Here is a 12,231-nt window from a genome sequence, read left to right on the forward strand (position 1 = left end):
AGACTCACCACCTATTTCATAATAAAACCCCTTTAAAAATAGGAAAAAAGAAATGCTTAATATGAGAATCTATTTCAACCCAAGTACCAGTAATCACATTTTTTGTTAAAAGACTAATAATAATATTCTCCTAAAAAAGAGAATAAAAGAAGGAAGTTCTGACCAAGGCAACCAAGTATATATAAAAAAGCGAGAGATACATATTTGAGAAAATATCACCACTAATGTATAACCCTCTTCCAGAACTCACAGCCCACCTCAACTACCATGGCATTTTCCTGCTGCCCTTATAGAAAAACTTCTCAAGAGAGTTCTCTTTACTCGTGGTATCCATGATCCTACCATCTATTCTTTATTTAACTCACTCCAGTAACATGTTTCTCTTTATAACTCCACTAAAACTGCTATTACCAGGCACTTGCACATTGTCAAGCCCAGTGGTCAATTCTCGAGCTTCACCTATTGGACTTCCAATAGCACAGGACAAGTGACCTTTCCTTCCCTAACCCAGACAGTGTTACTTGTCTCTTGGTTCTCGTGTTTCCTCACCGGCTAGTCCTAAATCCTCTGTGCTATTTCCCCTTTTGGCTTGTAAATGTCCAGAGCCTTGGTCCCCATCCTGAGGTCTCATCGTTGTTGTGGCTCTATTTCATCCAGTTATGGCTCTAAGTGGCACACAGGCACTGATGAATGTGATGAATGTAGATCTCCAGCTCAAAACTCTCCTAAAACCCAGACTCACATGTCTAACCACACTGTACTCCTGTTCCTACAGCTAGAGACATCCATGCTGTTCTGATCTGGTCCTTAGCTCCCTTACTACCATCTCTCCCTGGTCCACTCAGCTACACCTACTACCCTCACTGCTCCTCTTTAAACACAGCAAGCTCCTCTCACGTCACTGTTCCCAAGGCCTAGGAACTGGCAGATATGCACATAGCTAGTTCCTCCACTTCATTCAGGTCTCTGATCAAAAGCCACTCCTTATATGGAACTCTTAAATGAAAAATCACCCTTTGTCACTAGCTATGCCCTTATCTTGCTTTATTTTTCTTCCTAACAGTTATCATAACTGGGCATTATTTTCCTTATATGTTTTATACATTATCTGAATATTCCTACTAGAAGTTCTATGAAGGCAAAGACTTCATTACACTTAGTGCTATATCCAAAGTGCCTAGAACCTGCTTGCACAGAATAGGTGTGCTCAATAATTAGTTGTGGATTAATCAGTAAATTAATTTAAATGCATGCCTAGGAATTTCTAGAAAACTTAATACCAAGGGTTCATGAATTGGCAAAATATAGGGGTGCCTGAGTGGTTCAGACAGTTAAGTGTCTGCCTTTGGCTCAGGTCATGATCCCAGAGTCCTGGGATGGAGCCCCACATTGGGAGTCTGGTTTTCCTTCTCTCTCTGCCCCTCACCCTGCTCTGGCTTGTTCTCTCTCATATAAATAAAATCTTTAAAAAAAAGAATGGCAAAATGTAAGATACAAATAAGCAAAATCCAGTAAATATTCCACTTATCAGTGAAAACAAATTAGAAAACAAAAGTATAAATGACAACTCATTCACAATAACCAGAAATCTGACAGCACATATAGCACTCCACTAAAACTGCTATTAAATTGCATTAATTTAATGCAAATGCTAAGAAAACACAAAACTTAAAGTATTAAAGATCTAAACAGAGACATATCAACTTCATAGTTAGGAAAACGAAATACTGTAAAGTTACTACACCATCCCAAATTTTTCATTTTTTTAAAGATTTAATTAATTAATTCATTGGAGAGAGACATACACAAAGCAAACGGGAGAGAGAGCACAAGTGACTCTCACAGTCTTAATGAAACTAACAAAATTACAATGGGATTTTATGTAGGAAGTTGAAAAAATAATTCTAATGTCCTCTAGAAAAAGAAGTATGAATAAAGAGAATTTTTAAAAATTGCTATGTTAATAATGAAGGTTTACAACTGCTTGGAAAGTAAATTGCTTTCAGGTGAGCAATTTGGTGGTAAATACTAAAAGCTTTAAAATTTGGGATTTACTCCTAGATTTTATCCTAAGGAAATTAAGGATGTTCACAAAGCCACAAGACTGCTGTTTATAAAACCAAAATCACCTATCCAACCAAAACAAAGAATTGGTTTTATAAATTGTGGTATGTCAATACCATAATACCAATCAAATACCATGCAGCTAAAGTTGCAGCTGTAGAGTATGGGAGCTAGATTAAAATGGAGGGATTAAAATCACATCAATTTATTTATGTGTTCTTCCAAAAAGCCCATTAAACTGACAGTAAATAAATTTAAGATATAAGTGCACAATGCTAAAACAAATGGGAATAAGATCTTGAGTTTGAAATTTCAACAAATTCTGGAAGCTGGAAAACAGAGGGATTTGTCTTAAAGTAGATTAAGTTTAAGGGGACCAAGGAGACGACAAGGTGGTTTCACGTGCACAGAATCCCAGTGTGGCTTAGGTCTTGGAAGCACCAAGCACCACAGGAAGGGAGGGTGAAGCACAGATGTGAAAGCAGGATGACTGGCAGAGAGGATACACACAGAGTGACTGGACTCTCCAAAGCCCTCCCCTAATTCAGACAGGGGGCCGAGAGCACCTTCTCCCACATGCAGGGATGGAGGTTTGGACAAGGTATGGGATGTGGGTACAAGCATACAGCATGGGGCAGGAGTGGGCATGGTGCTGAAAACAGGCAGAACATGCGAAGTGTGCAGATTAAGGAACAGGAACCCTGAGGCTCCTGTTTTCAGCAGGCCAGAAACCAGACATGTCCTTCTCAAGCAAGAGATCAGAGGATTTCTTCTGAAAAAAAAAACAAAAAAACAAAAAAAAAACAAATCCTGCTAAGATGAGACTTTCTGACCCTAAGATGAGAAAGGCAATGGGCATAGCCATGAGTGAAGAAAGATCTTCGATTATGGAGGCAGACTGCCTGGGCTCCAGTCCCACCTCCACCACTTATGTGCTTCACCTGTTTGGAAACCTCTTGGTTTTCTCACCTGAAAATGGAGATCACGGTGCCTACCTCATGTTGCTGTTCTGTGGATTAAATGTTTTAGGGCAAGTAGAAGTCCAATTATTCCCTCCTCCTTCCCACTAAGAGGATTACATATCCCCACCCATTACCACTGCCCCAACTCTGCCTCTCTGCAGGCGGAGCAGATTCCCCTGCCCCATTGTCAGGCCCAGCCCTGTGTCTAGTTTTGGCCGACCGCAGGTGAAGCATACTGTATCTAAGTAGAAGTTTTTTTAAAGCCATGCATCTTTTTGCAAACTCTATCCTTCCTTCCCTTGTGCCATGAAAAATGTATGTCCCAGAGAGCCAGCTGCCCCCTTTAGCCCGGGTCACAGAATGGGAAGCACACAGAAGAGAGCCATAGCAACAGACCTATAGCCACCTTCAGCAGCTCACATGAGAAGTGAGAAAAAATTGTTTACTGTAGAAAACCACTGAGATTTGGGGCTTGTTACTGTAAGAAGGTCAACAAACTAAAAAGAAAACTCTGTTTTTAAGTTCTTAAAAGTCTTTATTTTAGAAATATCTGGGAGTGATCTTTAACAACACTCTTAATCCTAAGAATATATTCGACCTGAATTCCAGCAATTGAGAACTATACCATTTGTGATATTTAAATGTCAGAGCTGTATGAATGAATGAAGAGAACTTACATTAATTACTTACTTACAATATATTACACATGATATTTTTCTTAACTCTCTTGTAACAACCCTGTAGAATAAGTTATAATACTAATCACTTGTAAGTATTATCACCCCCTCATAAGAAGAGAGAAAGCTCAGGAAATTAAGTGATTTGGAAATTAAGCCCACTCCGGAACTATTAGAACCATGAAACTTCCAGTTCAGGCGGGTCTGTCTCCAAACCTACTCATTTCCATTGCTGCCTTGCTATCAATATACCATGTCTTATTCTCCATGATCCAGCCCAAGGCCCCAAGCACTAGCACAATGTCTGGCATATTATAAGTGTTCAAAACAAAACAAAACAAAACAAAACAAAACAAAACAAAACAAAACAAAACCTTCTTGAACTAAATTGCAAAGAAAACCACCCAAAGAACAACAACAAAAAAAATCCAATCTGCACTATACAATGTATACCACAATAGTTACAATATAAAAACTTTCAAACTATAGACAAATTAAAGGAAAACAATATTAAATGTTTGTCATACATCTGAACAGAGATGGAATTTATAAACCTGGAAGCACCTGAAAAAACGAGACCAACAGATTTAAATAAATAAATGAGGGTGCCTGGATGGTTCAATGGTTAAGTGTCTGGCTCAGGCCATGATCCCGGGGTCCTGGGATCGAGTTCCACAGGGGGCCCACTTCTCCCCCTGCCTATGTCTCTGCCTCTCTCTCTCTCTCATGAATAAATATGTAAAGTATTTGACAAAATAAAAATAAAATAAATGAAACTTTTATATGTCAAATATCCACTTTCCTTCAGTTGGCCAAAATTAAGCAGTAAAGTACATGGTTCAAAAGAAGACTGCAGTAAATTAGTTAATATTTTGATATGTAAAGCATTTGTGCAAATACATTTTTTAAAACCCTAAGATTTAAATCATTAAGTAGGTAAAAAATATGAAGTACACAGAAGGAAATATAAAATTAAACATTTAAGAGTCCTCTAAATGTCAATAAAATAAGAAGACCTATCTTTTTTCAACAATTCAATGGAAAATTTATCTTTAAATAATAAGACTCAGGGACACCTGGGTGGCTCAGCAGTTGAGCATCTGCTTTTGGCTCAGGGCGTGATCCTGGAGTCCTGGGATCAAGTCCCACATTGGGCTCCCTGCATGAAGCCTGCTTCTCCCTCTGCCTGTGTCTGTCTCTCTCTCTTTGGTCTCTCATGAATAAATAAATAAAATCTTAAAAAAAAAAAAAAAAAGACTCAGAGTTGGCAAGGTAAAATGCACATCTTTAGGTATTGCTGACATGAGTATTAATTAGTGCAACTCTTAGAAATTAATTGAAGGTAAAAATAGTCTTATGCTATTTATGCTCAACTCAGTAATTTTACAATGGGAATCCACCCCAATTATGGTAAAAGCTGATGTTCAAAGATGGGCATCACTGCTTAGAAGACAGGGAGACCCAACCTAGTGTCCACAATAGAACACAATAGAATGGAATAATCTATTATATCTTTCCTTTCCTAGAATGGTACGAATCTATTTAAAATTGTGTTTATGCATGAGAGACTCTTAACTATAGGAAATGAACTGAGGGTTGTTGGAAGGGAGGTGGGTGATGGGGTAACTGGGTGATGGGCATTAAGGAGCATGTGATGTGATGAGCACTGAGTGTTATACGCAACTAATGAATTACTGAACTCTACATCCGAAACTAATGATGTACACTATGTGTTGGCTAATTGAATTTAAATTAAAAATGTGTTTATGAACTTATACAGTAATATGGGGAAAGGAACTGGTCATAATATATTAAAAAAATAAAATCCAAATTGTACATAAAGATTGGATTAGTTAGAAATGTTCCAAAATACAACAGTGGTAGTTGCCTTTTGGTACTTCTAGAATTTTTTTTATGAATACTTACTATTTTAATACTGAAAATGAAAAAAAAACTTATATACACTTTAAAGGAGCAGAAATAATCTTGGGGTGAAAAAAGAAAACACTAACAATTTGAATATCTTTGAAAGTACCAAAATATTTTCAAGCAAGCAGAGAGAAGCGGTACAGTTGTACTGGTTAAGAACAGACACAGGGGATGCCTGGGTGGCCCAGTGGTGGAGCATCTGCCTTTGGCTCAGGCCATGATCCTGGAGTCCCGGGATCGAGTTCCGCATCAGGCTTCCTGCATGGAACCCGCTTCTCCCTCTGCCTATGTCTCTGCCGCTCTCTGTGTGTATCTCATGAATAAATAAATAAAATCTTTTAAAAAACTAAAAAACCAAAAAATACAGACTCAGGAACTACAGGGAGTTAAATCCTGGCTCTACCGCTAACCACAGGATTGCCAGGAAATTATTCATTTTTCTGTACCTTGGGGTGTTCACTCATACAATGGGGATAAATAAAAGCACCTGCCTTGTAAAGCTGGTAAGTATTCAAGGAGTTAATCCATGTAAAATACTTAGAGCGTTTTGCACATAGTAAACATGCAAATATCCATCAGCTTTTGCTTACATATTAAAAGATATACTGGAAAGGAATTATTCTTTTTTTGCTAGGAAATTCATAAATACATATCATTGGAGCCAGTAATAAAAAATTCAATTTTCCTTATTCATTAACACAAGCTCAGAAAATATTTAAATTAATAAAAATATTATTTCAGTACCAAGGGGCTATTCCCTAAATTTTAAGTCTGATACTACTCCAAAAATAAATAAGAAAAATATAAAAGTATTACCTTATTGATATCATCGGCTGTAAATCCACTTTGTTCTAAGAGTCCTCTGATTGCTTCTATACATTTATTAAAAAGTGGAGAACAGAGAAGTTCAAATCTTGCTCTGCACACACACACACACACCACACATAGGAAAAGACACAGAGAAAAGGCTTAATACAATTAAACATGACAATTTTTCTTATGATGAGTAAAGCCAAAACCAAATGTGATGATTTTCTTAAAAATAGGTTTATGAGGAGATCCTTGGGTGACTCAGCACTGTAGTGCCTGCCTTCAGCCCAGGGACTGATCCTGGAGTCCCGGGATCGAGGCCTGCATCGGGCTCTCTGCGTGGAGCCTGGTTCTCCTTCTGCCTGTGTCTCTGCCTCTCTCTCTCATGAATAACTAAATAAAACCTTAAAAAAAAAAAAAAGGTTTATGACCAGAACAAGATATTTAACATCCAACAGTGTAATACCATGGTGTGTGTGTTGGGGGGGAGACATCGAAATTATTCACCTACAAATGTATGAAGACATTCAATGTCAAATTGACAAGATTCTTACCTATGGCTGCTTTAAAAAAACCTACAAGTAAATGTTCAGTGTATGGCATTCCTAAGAAAGCCACAGATGCAAACCAAATCATCATTTGGAAGCTTTTGCTATTTTTATGTTAAAAGTTTAAAAAACTATTTCTCATTATTTTTTCTTTGTAACCTGAGACTATGCTTATGCTGTACATAAGTTGAAATTTTTGTGATAAAGGCAAAATTTCCTTGATGAAAAATTACAAATTCTATTTCATTCCTAGTAACTAAGCCATAATTAGCAAGCATATACTGAGTACTTGGACAAAGTCAGCACTAAGTTAGGAATCCTAGAAATAGAAAAAATATACAACACTTTGCCTACAAAGAGATTTCAGTTTAATTTAACACCTTTCAATCTTCTGGGTTGTAGTTTGAAATCTCTCTTAAAAGAATTAGTGCAGGGCAGCCCCAGTGGCACAGCAGTTTGGTGCCGTCTGCAGCCCGAGTTGTGATCCTGGAGATCCAGGATCGAGTCCCATGTTGAGTTCCCTGTGTGGAGCCTGCTTCTCCCTCTGCCTGTGTCTCTGCCTCTCTCTCTCTCTCTGTCTCCATAAATAAATACAATCTTTAAAAAAGAAAAAAAAAGAACTAGTGCAGTGCTAATAGAATTTTCTGTGAGCCATTAGCCACATGAAACTATTGAGTGCTTGAATTAAATTTTTTATGTTACTTATTTCTAATTAATTATAATTTAAATAGCCACAGGTTGCTAGTGGCTATTGTATTGGGCACACAGATCTAGATTTGCAGGAAAGCCTAGGGAAGTGAGGAAGCTAAAGTACAAGGGCCAGATGAAGAGTGAATTTAACTAAATACATTCAGGAGAATCCTAAAAATAATACTGTAATTCTGGAAATTTTTACTGCTTCCAAGTCACCTGTTAGGTTGCTGAGAGGTTTAAACAGTGAACCACTAGTGGCTATTATTACTGTCAATAATAAGCAAAGGAAAATGGGAGGGCAATGTCCTCCCTTTGGATTCTCTGGGTAAAGGTGCCAATTACTCGTAACCAATGTTTTGGATTATGTAAAAGATAGGTAATTTTAAACAATTTTATGCACATTAAACTTGTGTTTACTAAATAAACCATATCAAAATTTAAAATGTTGACAATGGATGACAACCAACAAAACCAAGACAGGTATGAATCTTTGGTAAGATGTGATAGAAAGTATGAACTCTGGAGTGAAACTTGCTGGGTCTGAACCCCTGGTCCACTGCTAATTTACAACATTTATTGTCTAACCTTGGGCAAGAATGAAACTTCTCTATTTCAGCTTCCTCATGTATAAAATAAGGAAAATACTACTACTCTCCTCACTAGGTTGTTATGGGGATTTGATGAATTAATGTAATGACTACTTAGATTACAGCCTGCCACACAATGTTAACTAGTTAGTTAGGATAAGTATAACTGAAACATGCCCCACATCAAACTTAATCAACAGCAAGCCTCTCTCTCCAAGATCTAGGATGCATTTTTTCACACATTGCTCTTTGGAGCTTTTAGTAACAGGGCAGGCAATCACAACTGAGGTCAGTACTCTGGAAGCTGTTCCATAGTCTGACAAGAATAGGACCTCAGAGGTAAAGACAGTGATTGAGCAGTTCCGTTAATAATTCTGTTGGAGATCTTTTCACCCCCATATGCCAGTGTGCAGTTAGGCCGATGTACACTTGGTTGTGCTGGGAGAAGCTGTGGATAAATGATGAACACTTGCATGGAGGGGAGGGTGGAAGGAAGGTAATGTTGGCCTCTCCCTCTTGATTATCCTCTCCAGCCTCCCCTGCTGCGCTGCCACCTGACTTATGGGAACAAACTAACTCTGTAAAAGAGAGTTTCATGGGGAATTTTCATTCCAAGGAAGGAGTTTTTATGTGTTGCAGTTCAGCTGTCCCCTCCCACTTTGTTGTAAACATAGCAAAAACAAAGGTCTTAGAGGTTTAGAAGTGAACTGTTTTTGTGAAGTTTTTCTTTTTGTGTGATTCTCTTACTTTACTATGCCAGTTTTTATGTTTTATTAACACGTCACAAACATCTCTGATGATTTAGTGCTGCAATTTAGTGCAAGCTCTCCTTTTATTGACGGCTAATAAGTTTCAAAAGAACAAACAAAAAGCCCTAAGTGAGAAAATTACACCTAAAAATATAAATGTATTTGGAATTTTTCAAAGTTTTTTGAACTTCAGTTTTACCTGGACACATTGCAGTCAAAATCTTGACCTTCATATAATGAATCAAGGAAACAATTGGCACTTCCCAAGGTTGACAAAGAATGCTTTGCAATGTCAGCACTGTTCATCAACTTCATCATGGCTCGGGCGTTCCCTCTCACGTCATGTTTGAAGGCTCTAAATCAAAAATATCTTTGGAGTTTAAAAATTACTAGGCCATGTAGAATTTATAAAACTCAAATCTGGATAATGCCTATTAGAATAATAACAAGCTCATAAATTCATATTAATATTAGATTTCAGTAACTGGCTTCAAACCCTCCAAAAAAAATTTTTTTTTAAAGATTTTATTTATTTATTCATGAGAGAGAGAGAGAGAGAGAGAAGCAGAGACACAGGCAGAGGGAGATGCAGGCTCCACGCCTGGAGCCTGACGTGGGACTCGATCCGGGGTCTCCAGGATCAGGCCCTGGGCTAAAGGTGGCACTAAACCACTGAGCCATCAGGACTGCCCTCCCTCCCAAATTTCTGAAGAAATTCTTTGCAATTAAAAGAAGGGTCTCCTGGGGCGCCTGGTGGCTCAGTACATTAAGCATCGGACTCCTGATTTTAGCTCAGGTCATGATCTCAGGGCGATGGGATTGAGCTCTGTCAGGCCCTTGGCTCAGTGGGGAGTCTGCTGGAGACTGCCCTTCTTCTTCCTCTGCCCCTCCCTCCCGCTCATGTGTGCGAGCTCTCTCTCAAATAAATAAATAAATCTTTAAAAAAGGAAAGGAAAGGTCTCCTCAAGAAAAGTGAATAACAAGTATTCTTGATACTTAGAATTGCTAAATTCTGTGTGACCATAATAACAGACTGTCCTTTGAAGAAAGCAAAGGACATCTTTGACACCTTTTTTGCAGATGTGACAAAAAGAGGGTGAAGGAGATCTGTTTAACCAAGTCAAGTCTCCTATCTCCCCCTTACAACTACAGCACAATCACTGTTTAATAGTAAAAAATCATTGTCCAGCACTAAAAAAAAAATAAAAAAGAGTTCTTCCAAGAAATTTGACATGTATCAAATATATAAAATTCTCATTCTTCTATCTCCAAGACAAGTTAATTGTTAAAATTGCTTGGCTCTGTTTCTAAACATGTCTAATAACTGGAACTGGAGTCAAATTAACAATGCCCTACCTTGAGCTGGAGCACCTGCATAACAAAAAGCAGCACAGGTCTTCGAAACAAGTGAGAACTTACCTCTTTTTCAAGACTTTTTTACCCAGTCGGTTTAGTCAAGCTGATGAAAATACTGTTTGAGCTCCAATTTTTTTTTTTTTTTAAGAGTGGCAATGTCCAAAACATAACTTTTATCTATTTGACTTGTGATTTTGAATGGAATAATTGCACCTAGTAACAAAACCGAAATACTCCTTGTGACAGCAGATTAGTAATTAAATAAACATGCCAAAGGCACTAATTCACTAGTATGTGACTATAATATAATGTAATTTTCATCACATCTAAACTTTCAAAAGCCATTTAGAAGGTAGAAAGCCCTCAGAGCCTGTACCTTCCTTTATCTAGACATAACAGCTGCAGCACCTGAGGAATTACGAATTTGAACTTGAGACTCAAGTTCATGCAGTTCAACATCTGGTGGGCCCTCACAGTATGTGAAAAATCTGAGCACACTGCACTGTGCAACCAAATCTCTGCTTCCCTGAAAGTGCCTAGAAAGGACATTATAACTCCAGACATGAAAACATCCAGGGCACTGGAACTAAAAACAAAAACACACATCCTCCTTTGAAGCAGGGCAATTTAAAATAAGAAAAACAAACAAATCCAAAACTCTGAAAAGAAACTTAAAGTATATCATCAAAATACTCACCTCTGAAACTCTGAAGCTAGATACTGTGCTAAGGTTTCTGTGAAATGTGTACCTCCGATGTTATCATCAGTGTTTGTTGAAAGAACACGGTATATTCCACTGTTCACTTCCATGACACTGACAGATAAGGATGTTCCTCCAAGTTTAAATACCAAAATATTGCTTAAAATAAAGATAACATGAACAAGTTAAGAGAGAACCACAATATTTTAAAAGTAGGTTGGACATTAGAAATAACTTACTTAAACCCCTAATCACAATAAGGAAACTGAGAATCTGACACAAGTCAAATTAACTGTCCATGGTCATCACCTAGTGCTGAATAAGCCTAGAACCACACCTTCTGATTCAAAGTCAAAATTTGTTTTTACTTAGATGTACCAGTAAAACTGGATTCTTCTGAGTAATGGAATTCAAAACACAAACTTTTCTAATTCTAGTATAATTGACATATAGTGCAAGACACTAACCTTTCCAAGTAGAGATTTGTGATTATAGTGAATTGTAAGAAAATTAAGTATAGAAATTCTTTGTGCTAATATTATCCAAGTAACCACTACAATAACATGTTCTATAAAAATCAAACATATGCAAAACTAGAAGCTAATTTCTGATATTCTACATTTATCTAGTTTACCTAAAACTGATTTCCTACTGATTCATACATATTAGTTTCTTTGTGAAATATGAATGAAGTGAAACAATTAGGGAAAATTAACATATCTGAATTAATCTTCCTAAAGGTACCTGTGTCAGCTCTTGTAAGACAGATTTTCACAACTAAATTAGGAGTAGGTCTTACTATTTCACTATGAAAAGACATCTTAAATCCTATGTTGCATTTTCCCATCTCCTGCCAAGAGAAAAATGTATATACAAGTACTCACTATTTCTAAACATGTTTAATAACTGAAATCGGTAGAATTAACAGTGCCCTAGCTTGAGCTAGAATCTGGCTGGGCTTGTAAATTTCAAATCTTCCTTCAATGAAGAAATATAACATAAGTAATAAGAGAAGAGCAGGAAAGCTGAATGTTCCCTCTTGTTATGTCCTTTTTCTGCTCTCCTAGGACATTTTTCTCACCTATCTGAAGAACTCCAGGTGAGAGTTTCAGCTTTTCATTCATAAAGGCTTTATATAACAATTCATATTGATATA

General features: G+C 37.3%; 1 protein-coding gene across 1 annotated transcript in view; it reads right to left on the reverse strand.

Annotated features, from left to right (window-relative positions):
- HSPA14 (heat shock protein family A (Hsp70) member 14) overlaps positions 1-12,231 on the reverse strand; it is a 38,159-nt gene that overhangs the window by 14,169 nt on the left and 11,759 nt on the right. The window contains exons 8-10 of the mRNA XM_072825712.1: positions 11,073-11,234; positions 9,219-9,374; positions 6,449-6,551 (exon numbers count right to left, since the gene is read on the reverse strand). Coding sequence (XP_072681813.1) covers positions 6,449-6,551; positions 9,219-9,374; positions 11,073-11,234 — 421 coding nt within the window. The remainder of the gene's footprint in view (positions 1-6,448; positions 6,552-9,218; positions 9,375-11,072; positions 11,235-12,231) is intronic.

This window comes from Canis lupus, chromosome 5 (assembly GCF_048164855.1).
Source record: "Canis lupus baileyi chromosome 5, mCanLup2.hap1, whole genome shotgun sequence".
NCBI lineage: Eukaryota > Metazoa > Chordata > Mammalia > Carnivora > Canidae > Canis > Canis lupus.